The following is a 19,094-nucleotide window of genomic DNA, read 5'->3' as shown; positions in this document are numbered from 1 at the left end:
AACTTCTTTAATTCTACTATTTACGTCAAGGCCCTTATCTTTACAAAACTAGTTTCAGTAAAAGTATAGGCCTTGTCCAGTTTATAAACAAAAAATAGCAGTAATTGCCTTACAGCATAAAATATTTGCATTAAAATGAGTACTTAACATTTTCCACTAGAGAGCATGCATGCATGCATGCATGCATGCATGCATGCATGCATGCATGCATGCATGCATGCATGCATGCATGTTCCTGAGACAGCAGATGATGAAAGATCTTCAGTCACCTGCCCTTGCCTATGTGCCTGCTCTTGCAACAAAGTACTTATGCATGACTGACATGATACTGCCTGGTATGTTACTAGCTCTAAACTAGAATGAATGAACTTCACATTGAAAAAAGTATCTGGTGGAAGACTGCCTTGAAACAGCTTTGATTTCACCGGAAGTACAGTATAATCCCACTTCCACATTCCTGGAATTAACATTTTCCCACCATTTACAATGTTTTCATCGTTCCCATCAAATTTCCTATGTTTAAAATTTTAATAGGCACCAATTTTTGCACCAACATATAATTTTCCAAATTTTAATAGCCACGAATTTTTGCACCAACATATAATTTTCCCCATGATTTAAAGCTTTATAAAACAATGGTCGTGGAGCAAAATCCCTCAATTGTCATAAAATGATACTGACATGGTTGTTGCTTATGAACATTAAACAGTTAAATTTCTTGACAACAGGGCACTCTACTCGTTAGATTTGAACTTTTAAAATTTGAATAATTTTTGCTTAGTCTCCTTCCACTGTCAAGCTCTACTCAGTGTGGTGGCTGATGGGAGTAACTAGATTTGTTTGAATAAATGTATCATGACTGATCACGAGCATCTTCAAATTATTTCTACTGTGCATGCACAGTTTCATGATAGTTGCGATCCTCATAACACTTCTGCATGACTAGAACACACATTGCGGGTGTTTTGTTGTTTGGCCACTTTTAGCGCTAGATGACACCTTTGCTCTCTTTGCACTACTCAAATGTTTCTGGTTTAAACAATGAAACACTGCAACATTTTGTGCGGTTTTTCTGCACAATGGAGGAGGTCCATTACCTTATAATTTCAAAAACACAAACAGTGGAATAACACAAATGCAAAAATCGCACAAAATGGTTATTTAAATATTTGTGTCTGACAATATGACTAAACTCTTGAAATGTGCTTTGTTGAGCGTGAAAAAAGAATCTAAATACACAACTGGTGCAATCCATTATTTAAATAATAACTCAGTAGCAGGCTTTCCAAAAAGAATTATAGTGTATAAAATAAAACATTTCTATTCCCTGCACAGTTACAAGTTCAAGTTACATCTGCAGGCAAACATCTTTATCAGATAATAAAGAATTTTCTGGCACTATTTTGATGTTTATTACATACATAATCTATGAAAACGTGAGGGGATCCTACACACAACCTTTACCACTCAAAGTTATTTCCCACTGTTTACATGTTTTACATCTTTTTTGTAATCCATCGAAAAGTATAAAGCAGTGTTTTAAAGTACTTTAAAAAGTTGCCTCGCTATACAATAAACTTTCATACATATATATATATATATTGTTTTTCCTCTTTCTAGAATGTTGGGTAAGTCTCATTTAACTATTTGTCACGCTCATTTTCCAACAACTGAGATTCAATCCACTATTTTTTCCTCTAAATTTACAGATTTTCCTTCTCTTTATCAAGTCCTATACAGCGTTGTTGATACAATTCTGTAAAGTGCACAGATCTCTCACAAATTTAAGCAAATTCCAGGCTTTTAAGTTAGCCATACTTGTCTTGTTACAATAAAAAATGTTATAAAGAATTTTGAAACTTATAACAAGTAGGCATGACGTGAAAAACCATAAGTCACAGTTTACTACCTTATTTCTATGACAACCAGCAATGTTGTTTTTGATACAGTTCAAATTTACAAAAACTTATAAATCTATGACATTGCTTGAAACTTGTGTGTGTTCCAAACATACTTTAAAATTTTCCTGATACCATACATTTCTTAAGTTTAGAAGTAATTTATTTTTTCCTTTCAACCAGTAATCTACACACTTTTCTATATTTACTGACCTCATTTTCAGACTTCAAACAGATTGGAGAGGTATGATAAATGCAATTTTCTCCACTGATTTTTAAATCTCACTGTGTTCTTCATGTCAAAACAGTGGCAAAGCACTAAAAATAAAAAATTCTGTTGGCCTTATGTTCCATTCTTAATCTCTGAAGGTAAATCACTAGTGTCTGCAATAGTCATACCTCATGTCATTGGACACCAATGATACAGTCGTCAATGGCTATGTCAGAATAAGGAATGTGGTTGAGGAAAGAGGGCAGCAGGTCAGGTGCTAGATAAGGGGGGGGGGAGGGGGGAGAGAGGGAGGGAGGGGGGGGGAGAGAGGGAGAGAGAGAGAGAGAGAGAGAGAGAGAGAGAGAGAGAGAATTGCAACTACAGCTGCTTCTGCTGTCTGCGAACTTAATTTTTTCAACCACATCCCTGAAGTTGTTTCAATATTAGTTCATGTACATAACCAAATATTCAGAAGCATATGTGAACTACAAGTACTGTCACTAGTAAAGCGTAACTTTATGCAGATCTTATGTATTCTAAATTGACTTGCTTTTCTGACTTTGCATCCATATAACTAAACAGTCCTTGATCTTAAGGCACATAGTTCTTAGGTTCAATGCAGGAAAAAATTATTTCTGTTGCTACCATTAGATACATCTATTTTTACAGCTGTATAATGAAGTAATACTTTGAACATCTTCCCTATTATTACTCAGTTTATAAGACCAGTTTGAACATTTCTACAGCAGATTAGCAAGTAATTGGGGATGTAAAATGTGAATACCACGACTCTCAAAACTATTATAGCCCCACATCTGGATGTGAAACCCATTTAAATCTTTTCAGCTCTACATTTATAAAATCTTGAACTGGTGTTTGTACTGCTTCATTCTGAATATTTACATATATTTTCACAACTTACATTAAGATGAGTCTTCTTAGTAATTGCTAAACAGAAACTATTACTCTGAATGCAAAAATTCTATTTCACAGAAACAGTATTTCATTCAAACAATGTGTTGGAGCCAAATTGCAATGGATGAAATACAAATGCAATCAATACTAGTTACAACTTAATATTCTGAGAGACATTCAATGCCTGTTCACTGTGTGCTGCCACCCCCACATTCTCTCTCAAGTTTTGCAAACTGATGAAAACTCCACATTCCCTCCCCCCCCCCCCCCCCCCCCATAGTTTTGCTCCCATCGTGAAGTATTAACCCTCCAGCAGTGGATGATTATCAATTTCTCTGTATGACATCACTGATAAACTTTTATTCAATAATTATAATACTTTTAACAATTGTATTAAAGGAATATAAGAACAAAACCAGAAAACTGAATTTAGAAGTAATTTATAATTTTCATAAATGACGCAAAGCTCACAAAATTGCTGTTGCAAAAAGATATCTGTGTAAGTCAAACCTGACAAGATATACAACACAACAATTTAAAGAGAAAATATTGACTTCCAAGGCAATGTACAAACAGCCCAGGTATTTTATCTAACTTAACAGCATGCCCTGAGGAATCATATGAAAAAAGCTGAACACACACACATTCATGTTATCCGCAACTGGAGGGTTAAGTACACAGTTTCAAGCTGGATGACTTGCAGCAAGAACAATTCCCCAAGATGACCCAATACAAATCCATAACAAATGGAAACCTACCTACAGAAGAGCTTTCAGAAAATAATTCTTAACCACTGCATTCAAAAATTTTTCAAACAGTGCAATTTCAATAGTGATTTTACTAAATTTTCAATGTTTCCATAAACTGAGAAATAGTGACAGATGTGATGTCTGGCTTCTGGAAACTGTTCATTACAGTCTGCAAATCTAGCAAAGTTCGTCAACAGAACACCTTAATTTGAAATACAGAAACAGTGTAGTTATTTTGCTACTTCACAAAGTTGTAATGTGTTTTCCAGTAATTACATTTTGTACACCTATTTATAAATAACACAAAGTGTAAAATGGAAATAAATATACAAACCAGCTGCATTCAGCAACAGAAATGGAACTGAACATGTAAATCTTTAATGCACTAAAGTCAGAAGTGCTCTTTAGGGGGAAACCCATTAATGATTTTTAACTTGGAACCTATTTTCCTACATTTTCTGCACCCTTTGTTACACACCATACTAAGTTTTATCCTTTCCTCTTTTCCACAATGCCTGCAATGCATTACCGTAAAGCTACTTCTTGAGTGCTAATGCAAGGGTGTTAGGAACAGAGGGTTCATGATTTTACCAGCACAGTTTAGCAGTTTGAGGGGGGGGGGGGGGGGGCGGCAGGAGAAACATCTTTTAATGGTGTCTCATCCCAATCCACCCCATGAACACAGCCACTACATGCTTTCTGCTCAGATGAAGCACCTGCGAAGTTTCTGATCTAACTGCACAACCAACTATTTTTCAGCATTCGGTACTTGGAATGGACTGTCACTGGTACTGATGTAACTAATACAAATAGCCAATAAAAAGCATTAATAGCTACTGCACACATTGCTGCTGTGTTTATAAATTAGACTGTGACCAATGACAAACTACTTGGTATCAAGTCTTCAACTTCTCCTTACTCAGGTTTAGGGAAATGAGCACTCAAGAAAAAGTTTACAGACAGCAGTCTGCCATTTGAAGTCTAAATAACTTACTCTGTAAGGTCAAGATCTGACAAATTTTCATTAGCAACTATGCCTCACTGCTGTTACTGAGATGGCAGTATTTTCCTTAAACAAATGGTATTAACATTTACACACAATACATTCACACTGATACTTTTAACTGGGGCCACAGAAACAGTAACTAAAACTGCTAGTTTTCTCACATTTTCATTAACAGGAACACAATGCAAATCATACTTTTCTATATCAACATTACATTGCATTTGTTGAAATGCAATTATTTCTGTGAACTTTTTACATATTTATTCCTTCTTCCGTGGATCTGATAAATATATGGCCACAGCAAATTTTTTGGGACATTCTTTATGTTAGTTTTACCTCAGCACAGCAAAGCCATGAAAAACTGTTACATGTTTCACACCTTAGAACATGTAATCTGTAAGTAAATTGAACTGAATATTGCCTTATGTGTGACACTGTGCTATTTAAAGTCTATTCATATAGTTTCACCAACTATGTTGTTCTGTAGATTAGTTTGTTAGTTACCATGGTTATTTCAATTCACCAGTCTTCTGATCTCTTACTTGAATGCACTATCTTGGCTTTATATGGTATCAATTGGGACAAGAAGAAATAAGTTTTACTGCTTCATTCTGTGCAGCCTTTGACCAAATCCAGAGGAGTTTTCAGTCAAATTTGGTGTCATATTTTTTACAATTTCAGTGCTATTTTTGATCTTGTTTCATACTTGGTTACATGAGAAATGAATTGTTACTTAAAGATTATACAAGTACATGAACCTCAGCCTGAAGAGAAAATTAAAGCAAAAAGCAATTTCAACATTGAACAACTCAATTACAAATATCAAAAAAATATTTTGTTACCAGGTTTATTACATTTTTATTCAGGAAAATAACTAGTTTCAGTACTTTGTAACAAACACAAATTTCACGTTACTTTGCTAAAAAAAATTCCATTATATTTTTAGTGAAATTTTCCTGTCCCTACATATCAAAAATATCTGAATTCAATTTGTCAAGTAACACACTTAACTTGAAAACTGGAATGTAACTACTCTAAATTTCTCCAGAATTTTAACCTTTCTGTGTGTTTACAAAATACTGGTGAACTGAAATGGAACACTAGTTCAGCATGCTGTCCACAGTTTAAAATAGATCATGAACAATCACACAGTGACAAATAATTTGTTCATACATATTTTATGGAAATTTACAAAATGTAACAATAGTGAAAGCTTTTATTGGACAGGTAATTCACAACATGTATTGAATTAGAACTTAATACACATTATAGATGTTCCCAGTATCAAGCCCAGATCAAGGAAGTTTAAGGGAAATGTATTGAGCAGCTGAAATATTAAGACACACTATCGACTCTGGAGAGGTCTCTAGCATTACATTACAGTGAGTAAAAAAATAATTCGCATTATCTTTTTTACTGCTATAACCACACAGTGCTAAAATAATACCAACATTATAGCTGAAACACACCAGGAAGGTATCTACCGGAAATCTGTAAAGACAAAGATGTAACATGAAACCTCAAATCTGAGATTTCTACTGGTGATTTGTTAAGATTACCAATATGGAAGCATAATTTCAATTATCATCAACATTATACTACCAGCATTATCTCCAAAACTTCTCAAAGCCAATGTTAAGTTTCACTGTGCACTGTTGGTTTATTTTAGTATTAACAAAAAATTAACTACAATATATAACTAGAAATACTAGTTGCTGCAAATTAGTTCTCAATATTATTGGACAGTCTAATAATTTGTATTCCACCTACATTAACAAGTTAATTTCATACCCGAGTGCTCGATTGTATGTACCTATTTTTAATTTTAGTGATGTCTTCCTAGCAATATAGTAACCTCTTTCAACTACATAGGTAAGCAAAAACGAAACCAGTAACACAACAATCTGTTGAAGTTGCTTAGAAAGTAATTTTGTGTGAATAGCAATCTTAAAACTATAAGGACATGTTTTCTCTGTTGTATGTATTCCACTGCTGCTCTGTTATGAACATCAAACAATTCATTTTTACGAACATCTGCACCCATGCTGGGAAGGATAAAACTTAAAAGCACCAATTAACCAAACTAGTTACTGGAATGGTACTATTTACCTGCAGTAAAATCAACTGATACTATAATGCCACTATTACTTAAAACCACAGACTAGCAGCAATATTTCCATACTGGTTACAAGGGATGGAACTAAAACAGTTTGCTCAACACACCAACAAAAACTTCATTTGCACAGCATCTCAAATGATTAATAGTTGCATCAGTCTTCATCCTCCACTAGCAGTGCTCGTAAGTGACCCCAATTCAAATTCAAAGGTTTCAGTTCTCTATTTCTGGCATAACCACTATTAATGATCCAAATACTGACAAACTATACAGCCCAAGACATATAAACTACTTCACTCATTCTTAAAATCTGTGGTACAGTGCACGCAAAATTGCATAGTGGTAGTGTTGATACCATGACATTCTTAAATATAGCCAAGAATGTTTCAGGACTCTTCAGTGCACAAACTCCATCTGACAAGTTAACTAAAATTTTCTTACCTTGGAGGATGTGTCATGTATCCATTAGCCCCTGGACCTCCATCAAATCTGCCACGCTTTGGTGTTGGGCCTCCTTGGCTCATACCTCCTCTCTTACCTGGAGGTCCACCATACCTGTCACCACCTCCTCTCCCACCTCTATCACCCCTATCAAAGCCACCACGTCCTCTTCCACCGCGGTCCATTCCTCTACCTCTTCCTAGAAAGAGGATAATTATTTCAGGTCAATCCATTTAATACATGTAGCAAAGCATGTACAACTTTTCACCTAACAAAGTAGAAGCTGGGATGGAATAACAACATGAGTTAGGATAGCTTGGTATGCATAACAAAGAAGGCCTGAGCAGCAGATTGGCACAATGTTGTCACATTTCTGTTGATGACAAGGTTCAAACACACTGACTTTTGCGCACTTTAACTTTTCCGGAAATCTTCTGTCTTTTCATATCGTTCCACAAACACAAATTTTCTTTTCAAGTAACTTCTCTGCAAGTTCTACACTGTTATAATAATTATCCATGTATAGGTGATGCCACTTTCCATAAGAAGGTGTCATTAGTTCCATCAATGTTTTTGCTAAAGGTTGTCTAGCACATTGAATGAGGAAATGTATCCCATACTCTAATCACACAGCATCCAAATGAGTATGCCATATTTTGTAATTTGACAGATTGTAAAATTTAGAATTTAACTGTCCACACCACAGATCATTTCTTCATCAATTGAGATGTTTTGACTCAGATTAAACATTTCTTTAAATTATTTGGAAAAAAAAAAAAAAGGATTTGTGAATTGCACTTTGAAAAGCCAGTCGGCATTATCTGCTTTACTGTTGTTGGAAAAGTGTAAAAATGATCATAATTGTCTAAATCGGTTGTGGGAAATCGTTTTGCGAAATATCAGCGTGTATCAACAGATTCGTTTACCAGTAATTATCGATTCTTGCTTTTTAACAATTCCCATAAGGGTAGCAAGCCCAAATCTTTTCTAAGTTGGGGTCCAGTAACGTCAACAAATTGGGCATTTTTTTATCCAGTTTCCTTCTACTGTAATTTTGACTGTAAAACTTGTTGGTTTCATTGCTAATATGTTCAAATAGATCGTTCCCAATATATAACTCTACGATATCCACATCACTCTGTATCTTTGGGAAATGTGTGTGGACACAGAGATCCTTCAATTTCATTATTGGTCCTCAGTAAATCATAGTCTGTCTTCTTCATCTGATTCATCCGAATCAGTTGGCAATCATAGCGTTTGCAGAATTCTTCTTGGACGTCTTTCACTATCTTCCGACGATTCTGCTTCTCTTTCATTTTTTTGATATCCAGTGTCTTCTTCCCAATTAGCCAAATCGTCCGGAACGTCAGACAAGACGTCTGCGCATTCACCGTAAATTATCTTATCGTCTCTTTCATCTGCCATGATGAAAGTGCACAAGTACTTATAAAAACAAAAAACTTATTGACGTGTGTAACTTATTGTTACCTAAACAAAACACAAACAGAATGAAAAGCCACTGCGCAATACTATGCTCACGACACCACTGTGGTGTCGCCAGCCATTGGCCGCTATTTCACGCATGACACCACTTTGGTGTTGCCAGTTGGCAAAGTGTTAACAGCCAACAGTCTACTTCTCATTGTGCTGTTCAAATTTTCACTTCCTGTGCCATACAATAAGTTACTTCAATTCTTTGATCCATTGCACAATCTTTCTGCATTTAAGTTTTCCTCAAATAATACAAAATTGTCGTTTCTTAATTAGGTATGGGAAATTTTTGGAAGTGGTCAGTAATTTTGAAAACTGAATAGATTTATTAAAAACATTTTATATGAAGTTGATGAGACATGAGAAGTGACCCACTGTGTTACTAATGAAATTTGGAACAAAAATAAAAGACTGGAATTCTTGATTAGTCGGGAGACTTAGGAGGAGCTCTGCATGTGACTGATCAGATTGCCATTGACATCAGAGACACAATGTTCAGTAATAGCAAATACTGGTGCCAAAAGAACTTCGACACCAGCAATACACATACCAAACAAGTGAACTCAGTCTCGTCATCAGAATCATCATGTCAGTTTGCCAAAAGCAAATTAAGTATCATATCAATGCATGGTAACCACTGCCTTACTTTAGAAGTCATGTATTAATGTCATCCCATAATATTTACGGCACCTTGAATGAACGATCCAGTAATTTAGAATTTTGTGGTACACACATGTGCAAGAACGTATTTTGGCAGAAGCATAGGATTTAAGTTAACAATACATTGTAGGAGCATAATGATGGGAGTTAAGCTCACACTGCCAAACTTAACAAATGACAGAACACCTACAGAAAACCAACAATGACTGAGGAACTGTAACTGCTTACACTATAAAAGTTTTGAACCACTTATTTGCTGACAACCCCAACATATTTTTTCAATTATATTAATACAATTTACTGCCTAACTTCTATGAAGTTAGAGCTTTAACCGTCAATTCTGACAAACTTATTAGTTATGAACATTTTCGTATCTGGTCTTTATCATTAAGTATATTAAATAACAGCATCATGATCATTGCAATACACATCCACAATTTGTCACAAACTTAGACTCTCATAAAAAAAAAAAAAAAAAAAATCAATTTGGCTTCCAAAATCATATTTGACAAAGAGACAGCAAAGGGTAGCCATAACATCAAAGGAAAATACTACTCGAAATTGAGAACTATCTCAAGAAGGTACTACGAGGACCAATTCACATATCCATGTGCGGAGATATATATATATATATATATATATATATATATATATATATATATATATATATATATATATATATATATATATATAACAGAGGGAAACATTCCACGTGGAAAAAATATATCTAAAAAGGAAGATGATGAGACTTACCAAACAAAAGCGCTGGCAGGTCGATAGACACACAAACAAACACAAATATACACACAAAATTCAAGCTTTCGCAACAAACTGTTGCCTCATCAGGAAAGAGGGAAGGAGAGGGAAAGACGAAAGGATGTGGGTTTTAGGGGAGAGGGTAAGGAGTCACTCCAATCCCGGGAGCGGAAAGACTTACCTTAGGGGGAAAAAAGGACGGGTATACACTCGCGCGCGCGCACACACACACATATCCATCCACACATATACAGACACAAGCAGACATATTTAAAGACAAAGAGTTTGGGCAGAGATGTCAGTCGAGGCAGACGTGAAGAGGCAAAGATGATGTTGAATGACAGGTGAGGTATGAGTGGCGGCAACTTGAAATTAGCGGAGATTGAGGCCTGGTGGGTAACGGGAAGAGAGGATATATTGAAGAGCAAGTTCTCATCTCCGGAGTTCGGATAGGTTGGTGTTGGTGGGACTGATTCTTTAATAATTGTGTCTAACTGATCTGGCTTTTCAACATGGATCAATTTGGTATTATTATGTTGGTACTGTTGTCAGCTGAAATCAAGAGAAAAATGCACCTCTACTGTCAGATTCAGATCTCTGGGTGGGGCCTAATGAGGCAAATGTTTTCAGCAAAAACAAATCTGATTATCTACAGAATATGAGAATGGCTGGCTGTGTTTAAGTTATATATAGTGGGATTTAGTTGAATTAGGTGACAAAGAACAGAATTTATGATGAAACAAAAGAAAGTAGAGATGTGGAGGGGTTATGAACAGCACAGTGAACACATCATGGCCAAGATAGGTTACAAATCCAGCACCAATTACAGTGGTACACTTTCGTTCCATATATGAATACAAAAATACTTTACACTGTACGATGACTTAAAAAGATACGGATAAGGATGAAATTTACTTACAATGGGGACTGGAAGTAGGTAGCAGAAGAAAAAATTGAGCAGGCTGGCGAAAAAGGATAGAAAGGGAAACAGCTTCGCAGAAATTCACACTGAGCAGTTTCAGCACTGACAGCATTTGGTTTAAGAAACAGGAAAGAAAATTTTACACATAGAAGAAACCTCGTCAAGATGTTTCAAATGAGAAATACAGTGCTAAAACTTGAGATTTGGAAACCACATTTCAATCTACAGAACATTTATAGTGGCAGATGTGGCCTGACACATTCCCTGCTTACGAACTGCAGATTAAACTACGGAAACTTATAAAGGTAGTAAATTATGGATATAAACTGAAAGATGAGGATGTTCAGAGTTTCGAAATAGTATTGGGCAAGGGTTACAAACATATCCACACTTCCAAACTACTGGCCCAAAGCCCACCAAATAAATCATGAAATGATAATCAACAGCTCAATACAATTAGCTGCCTGAAATCATTCTTATGAGCCCCTTACCTCCAATCGTACTTTCAAATCTATATTCGACATTTTTGCTTAAATTTTTCATTTCAGTGGCCGAAAATTCCACAGTTGCTTGCATATCAAAACTTCTGCCCTTCCCCAAGTAACGAATGTTCCTTTGAAGTATTTTACTGGGACAACGTTTATTTGTAAGATGACATTCTATATTCTTAAGACACTGAATGGCGTCTGCTCATCTATGCAATCATTTAACAGTTAATGTTTGTTGGGCAACATTTACTTTTACTGTAGGTTCTTAAAATACCAACTTCAAACAATAAACATACATGTTAAGGTGACTTACTGCATTACACAATTTCTTTTGTTTTTTAAATTTAATGTTTACTGATCATTAATACTAATATACTAGTGTCAGATCTTTGCTAATAATTGTAATGTGTATTTAGGGCAAAAAAACGTGAACAGTTACAATGAATTGTCGAAGCACCATACATACCTCTAGTAAAAGTTCCTCTTCCATCACCACCACCTCTAGAACCGAATTCACCACGGCCTCTTGTTCCCATACCACCTCTGCCCCTGAAACAACCATTTATAACATACAATCAATGTAACCTCATAAAATCTGTGACTGAGCTGTTACGACAATGTCTTAAACACGATTTTTTTGGTAAACCTGTCTTCTCATCTACAAAGATTTTATATGTTAATTACAGTAAGAAGTATATTTACCAACTAACTTTTGAATATGCTGTTGTCCTAAAGATTGACCAGACTGCCAACAAAAATCAGGGCTCACATTCAATACCAGGGAATATCAGTGGCATAAGAGCTTCGGAACATCAATCCTTGTACTGAAACTATCTACTCAGTCTCATCTGAATCATCTTTTCAGTTTTACTACGATCTTCGATGTAACATGTCAAAATATGCATAATAATTAAGATCGAACAGATGCAACATTTTAGAGCATTTGAAAATAAATTTAACTCTACATTATGAGGTCAACAGCTCAAAGTATGGTGGACAGAGGTGTGCATGCATACACCAAACCAGGACATTGTCGACTATTTTATAAAAAAGAACATCACACAGCTGTATACCATATTGGGAAGAACTTGAAAAGTTTAGTAAAGGCTGAGATTAGTAGCAATGATGTGGCCACAGATTTTAAGAAAGGTTATGTGGCTATTTCCTATGGTTGAGCAGATGGGTAGAGTACACTATTCTCTTTTTAAAGAGCTATTCTGTGGCTGGCTAATACAAAATCATGTGTCTTAAATTTTCTATTACACTCCCCTATAATAAAATTATTTGGTGGGGGAAAAACAATTTCAACATTAAGGGCCGACTGTATACACACTAACCTCCAGACAGCAATTTTGACATTAGTTCAGAAATTTAACTCTGTCCAAGGCTCTGCTAGGTTGCAGAACATTAAATTTGGATCCACAGCTGATCTAAGTTAGACTGAAAAATGCTTGGCAATACCACTAGAATCAGCTGTTAACAAGACTATTATGCTTCGAACACAACCGTTACTATTACACTGTAAGTGTCATGTTACAAAGATGGAGTGCTCCTCAAAGTTCTCCCCATATAAAAAAGGAGTTTGTTGCTGGAAACCACATTGTGCCAATACAAAAAACAGAATGCAAAAGAACCAATAAAGTTACTACGGCCAACAAGAAAAAGACCAACTTTTTAAGTAAACACACTTCATGAATTCTGCAATGTGAGCCCTGTTAGCTTCATTTTCTGTTGCTATTGGGATTTCTTTGTAAGCAGATTCTCATTCTGATGTCATATATGTGGCACTTCATATACATTTTAATAGACACTGATTTAGCTAAGCATCACATTCCTTGTAAAGATTAATGAAACCATGCACGAATATTTCAAAATGTCTTTCCACTTTTGGCACCAGGAGATTTGATGGAGATATGGGTGCATCAAATAGCACTAAAACACCAGGAAACTCAATATTTGATAAAAATCATGCTGGGTTTTCCCAGCAATTTTTTTGTAAGCATATTGATAAATTGTTTATTCAGTGAGGCAATGCAGCCTGTTATCTTGTGTACGGCTCTCCAAGCTGTTTCTGCATCTGTAATAAGCAGATCACAAACCGCCATCTGAAGCTTACTTTAGCATAAAATCAAATTGTTAGAAAAAGCATGCAGATCAGTCATGGGGTAGTTGACTTGGGTTGGTTACACAGATACTGAGGAACCTTACTTTTAACTGCTGCAAAGTATTTTTGTGTAAGTAAAACCTCAGGTTAAATGATCTCATTTAACTTTGAGAATGAGTTTGCCCTTTGTCTTCCTGATTAGGGACACATCAGAATATTCATAACCTTAAAGTAAACGAGGGAACAACAAATTTCATTAAAGAATAAATATACTGAGAAGCAAGGTTTCTACATGACGTTCTTGAACTTACATCACAAATGATTATTACTGGACACTTTTGCATGCTAAAAACTTTGCTTGGTTAGATGAGTTATCCCGGAATATGATCACATATGACAACAGAATGAAAGCAAGCAAAGTATGCAAGTTTTTTGGTTTTTATCTTTTACATCTGACAATTCTCCCCACAAATACAGACTTGTTTAGGCTCTTCAGCAATTCTATGGTATGCCCTTTCCAATTGAATTTATTATCGAGTAGTAATCCCAGAAATTTAACACTGTCAGCCTCTTCAAACTGCTTGTCTCATGATATACACAAGCTGGAAGTAATCTCTTACAGGTTCTGGACTGCATGTAATGGGTCTTTTCAAAGTTTAATGACAGTGAATTAGCTTTAAACCATTTATTAATGTTAGTTAGGATTTCATTAGCAGCTCTTTCTAAATATGTACTTGATTTGCTACTTATTGCAATGTTTGCATCATCCACAAACAAACCAATTTAGCATCTGACAATGTAAAAGACAAGAGACCATTAATGTACACATGAGAAAACAACAGACCCAAGATGGAATGTTGAGGAACACCACATTTAATTAATTCCCAAGCAGATGAAGACAGACTGCTTACTGCATTGGTATTTCACAATGACACCCTTTGTTTCCTATTAGATACAACACAAACCATTCTGTAGCCCTGCCGGTGATGCCGTAATACACCAATTTACTTAAAAGAATACTGCACTTCACACAAACTGGAGAAAAATTTCAAAAACTAGAGCTTCCGAAACAATAGTATGACTAATGCCTGATAAACACCTTGCTAAAGGACTGTTTTATTCATCAACAAACTTGCAACTGTCAAGACAGTTACCATGAAAACAATTGACAAAATTATTTAATGGGATCGATAAAGTATCTACTCACCTCGTGGCGGCAGAAAACACACACACACACACACACACACACACACACACACACACACACACACACACACACACACAGACAGCGGTAATTGTAAGCTTTTGGAGCCAGTGGCTCCTCTTTCAGGCAAAAGGGTTGAAGGGGGAAGGAAGAGGGGTGAAGGGAAAGGACTCTAGAGACCTAGGAAAAGGAGCAGATTTTGGGAAAGTCACCCAGAACAACAGGTCAAAAGTCACCCAGAACAACAGGTCAGGGGAGGCTTCCCATACAGGATGAGAAGGAAAGGCATTGTTGTGGACTGCATCTGACAAGATTTGAAAACTGGAAAGCTTAAATGTGGAAGACACTGTAATAAGCCGACAGAGGTTACTGCTTGAACATCATGCATGTGTTAGTAACAGTGAAAAGCTAAGTGCATTGTATATAACAGTGGTGGGAGTGTAATGGTGGAAAAATACACGGGAAAGACAATGAAAGATGAAGAAAACTAAAATGGTGTGAAGCAAAGAGTAGTTACAGTGAAGAAATGTTGAGAAGGATGAAATTGACAAATTAAGGTGAGAGGCAAGGACATGTAGTGCTAGTTCCCACCTGGCGGAGTTCTGAGTAACTGGTGTCTGGGGGCAAAAATCACGATGGCATGTGTGGAGAAATACATGCTAAGGTCAGGAATGTAATGTTGTAAAGCATGCTCTGCAACAGGATATTGAGAGTTGCCAGTATACACCCTCTGCTTATGCCTATTCATCCTAATTGATAATTTTGTGGTAGTCATGCCAATGTAGATGGCCAAACAGTGTTTACATAACAGCTTGTATTTGACAGATGTCATTTCACAGGTGGCTCTCCACTTAATATGTCTTGCCAGTCACAGGGCTGTTAGAGACGATGGTAGGAGGATGTATAAGGCAAGTCTTGCAGCATGGATTGTCACATGAGCAGGAGCTATAGGGTATGGAGATGGCTGCAGAAGCAGCATAGGGTCTGACAAGAATTTTGTGGAGATTGGGAGGACGGCAGGAAGCTATTTTAGGTGTGATGAGCAAAAATTTTAGGACAGAATAGATCTCATTTCAGGGCATGATTTTAGGAATTCTTGGCCCTGTCGAAGTAGCCAATTAACACATTCCAGACCAGGATAACACTGAGTCGCCAATGGTGTGCTCCGAAGTTCTTTCTTGGAGGGATCAGCAGTACCAGGTTTGGATGTGATGACCCTGGAAATTTGTTCTTTAACTAGGCTGGTTGGGTAATTACATGCAGTGATGGCTGTGGTGAGAATGGTGGTGTATTACTGTAAACAGTCTACATCTGAACAAATACGTTTTGGATGCCAAGGCTGTATGGGAGGGAATGGTTGACATATAAAGGATGGCAACTGTCAAAATGTAAATATTGTTATTTGTTGGTATGTTTGGTGTGGATGGAAGTGTGTAGCTGGCCTCAGTTGAGGACGAGATCAACATCAAGGAAAGTGATATGGGATTCAGAATAGGACCCTGTGCAATTTAATTGGAAGAAGGTATTCATAGATTCAAGGAATATTAGCAGGTCAGCCTCACCGTGAGTCCATATGGTACAGATATCAGTGTACTTAAACCAAATTCAACACATCCAGCAGTGCTTCACTACCCTTCCTCAGAAGGAAGAAAGAGTCCTGTGCAGAATTCCAAGCTCTACGTTCCCTAAAAGCTGATGACTCCATCATATCCTCCCAGCAGACAAGGATCTACCATTACAGTACTTAACCGAATTTTGAAAACAAGTGAAGCTGCATGGTTTGCCTGCTTTACCACTGCCTCCAAGAAGAAAGTGAATCTGATCCAATGATACAATGATTTTGCTACCAAGCATGTACTAGATCTAAACCTCATGAATAATGGTATCATACATTCTTTTTATTTCTTAGAACACCATACAGAAGACAAATTCCACTGGCACATTTTCACTTAAATAATAGGGTGACATGATATGAATTTTAACTTATAAATTTATTCCACAAAGTTGAAAATGTAGAGGGTTTTGCCAATTTATATATAACTGATCAGATTGCCGTTAACAGCAGAGACACGGTGTTCAGTAATAGGAAATACTGGTGCCAAAAGAACTTCGACAACAGCAATACACATACCAAACACGTGACCTCAGTCTCGTCATCAGAATCATCATATCAGTTTGGCACATCAAATGTCTATCAGTTTACAATAACCACTGACGTTAAATGTAACCTATTGCTGTAAACACACAATATGTGAGGCATCGTGAACAAATGATCCTTCAGAATTTCACTACACACAGGACAAGTAACCTTACCTTACAAATTACCTTCCAGTGTAAGACAAAGACAAAATAATCTAGAACCTGTAGTTAGGCACAAAGTCTACATCATTGTGGTTTATTATTTTTTTAAAGAGACTTATTACTTTAAATGTTCAACACGGTACAAATTTATATAAATTCAGTATTTAGTTGTCAAAGAGAGATAGCACTAATTTTGCGATCTAGGTGAAGCTTAGGTCACGTGGTGTAAGAGCTACTAAGAGTATAAATCTGGGCCCTTCTCCGCTGGTATCAATACCATCATCCTCACTATTCAACTGCAGCAATTATTTTAGTACAATCTAATGCCAAAGTATCCAAAATCTGTACACAGTGTTTACCTCATTGTAAGGAAAGCTTTTTCCCTGAAATCCAATTGTAAGGCAAGCTCTTCGCAAATTCCATAATTTGAAAAATACAGGGTCATCTTGCATTCACAGATAAGACTATTGCTGTTGATGTTAACATTTTTATCTTTCATAATATCTTAACATAGACATTCACAGTTACAGATGCAGCTTTGGTAACAGGTTACAGGCAGAGTTTTTAAGATTACTGTCTGTGTCAGCTAATGTCAGTATATATGTTAAACATACGAAGTAAGATTATCATCCTATTGGCTACCCACAAACTGATATCTTGCTAACCTGTGAGCATTAGACACATACTAGTGTGAGTGGTTGTTTCTCTGATCTAGAATTCAGCCCAAGGGACAGACTGACACTAACAAAGGATTATCTCTCAGAAAACTTGCACCATGATACAACAAATGAAACACTAGCTTTAATAACAGTGCCAAAGCTGCCACTGGTCTACAGCAATGCTGATTTTTTAAGTTAGCTAGTTTTAATTCGAAGTTGCAAGACTTCTGCCGATTCAGTTATAAGGAGCACTTTGCTATTATTGTCAGTGTTGTAGGAATTGTAAATAGCAGGTACTGATAATTGATGCAAATTCTAAATGAAGACAGTGGAGATAAATTTCTACACCTTCATACATCACAGAATTCAAATCATGTACTGTCTGGTGTGATGGGAGTGGGGCTCACATTATGACTCTTAATGCACTCAGCAACTTCACATGGCATACGATGTAAAACTATTTAGCATCACAACCAATCTAAAGAAACATCATGACTATCTGCTATGCTGTAAGGCCATCAGTGACCAGAAGCCTGTTTATTTAGGTCAATGTGAAGGGCATGTGCATTGAAAGTATTCCCATACAAAGTTCTGGCAATGAGAAGGCCAGAGTAACAGTAAGTTTGGGTGCACTAACAGGCGGATAGAATTTCTACCATATCTGATTCTTCACAGGAAAACAACACTAAAAGAAAAGCTGCCTGCACAACTTATCTTCAGATGCCAAGAAAACGGATGGACGACAAATGACCTGGCACCAGATTGGTTTGAGGTGATTTGGAACAGAATACCAGGCCCTATCCTTAACAGAAGGAAAATGTTGGTTTGTTTTCACGGAACACTTCGACCAAGAAATTAAGGATGTGATAGCAAAGAACATGCATAGTGGGTAACAATTCCCGGCGGCATGGCCTCACAACTTCAAGTAATGGAAGTTGTGATGAAATCTCTCCAGGCTCAGCTGCAAGACCTTCACAGTGAGTGGTTTCAAGAAGGGGAGGGTTGTCCCTCAATATACATTACTGCCTGGGGCAGAATCTTGAGTGAATCTTATACTTGGCACACACTTAATATTTCACAATCAAAGAGTCAAATGACAGTCTAACTATACTGTTCTCAGTAAATACACCCAAAGTGTATAAACTAGATACACCATGCTAAATGGATGCAGAC

The 19,094-nt window shown here is 36.5% G+C and overlaps 1 protein-coding gene across 3 annotated transcripts in view; it reads right to left on the bottom strand.

The window, feature by feature from the left end:
* Positions 1 to 19,094, bottom strand: part of LOC126236042 (RNA-binding protein FUS-like) — a 59,020-nt gene that overhangs the window by 18,586 nt on the left and 21,340 nt on the right. For all 3 annotated transcript variants that reach the window (XM_049945076.1, XM_049945077.1, XM_049945078.1), the window contains 2 exons: positions 12,120 to 12,202; positions 7,337 to 7,535 (listed from right to left, as the gene is read on the bottom strand). In XM_049945076.1, the coding sequence (XP_049801033.1) occupies positions 7,337 to 7,535; positions 12,120 to 12,202 (282 nt within the window). The remainder of the gene's footprint in view (positions 1 to 7,336; positions 7,536 to 12,119; positions 12,203 to 19,094) is intronic.

Source organism: Schistocerca nitens, chromosome 2 (genome assembly GCF_023898315.1).
Source record: "Schistocerca nitens isolate TAMUIC-IGC-003100 chromosome 2, iqSchNite1.1, whole genome shotgun sequence".
In the NCBI taxonomy this organism is placed as follows: domain Eukaryota; kingdom Metazoa; phylum Arthropoda; class Insecta; order Orthoptera; family Acrididae; genus Schistocerca; species Schistocerca nitens.
Note: the sequence above shows the minus strand (reverse complement) of the source record. Positions and strands in the feature narration are given on the sequence as shown.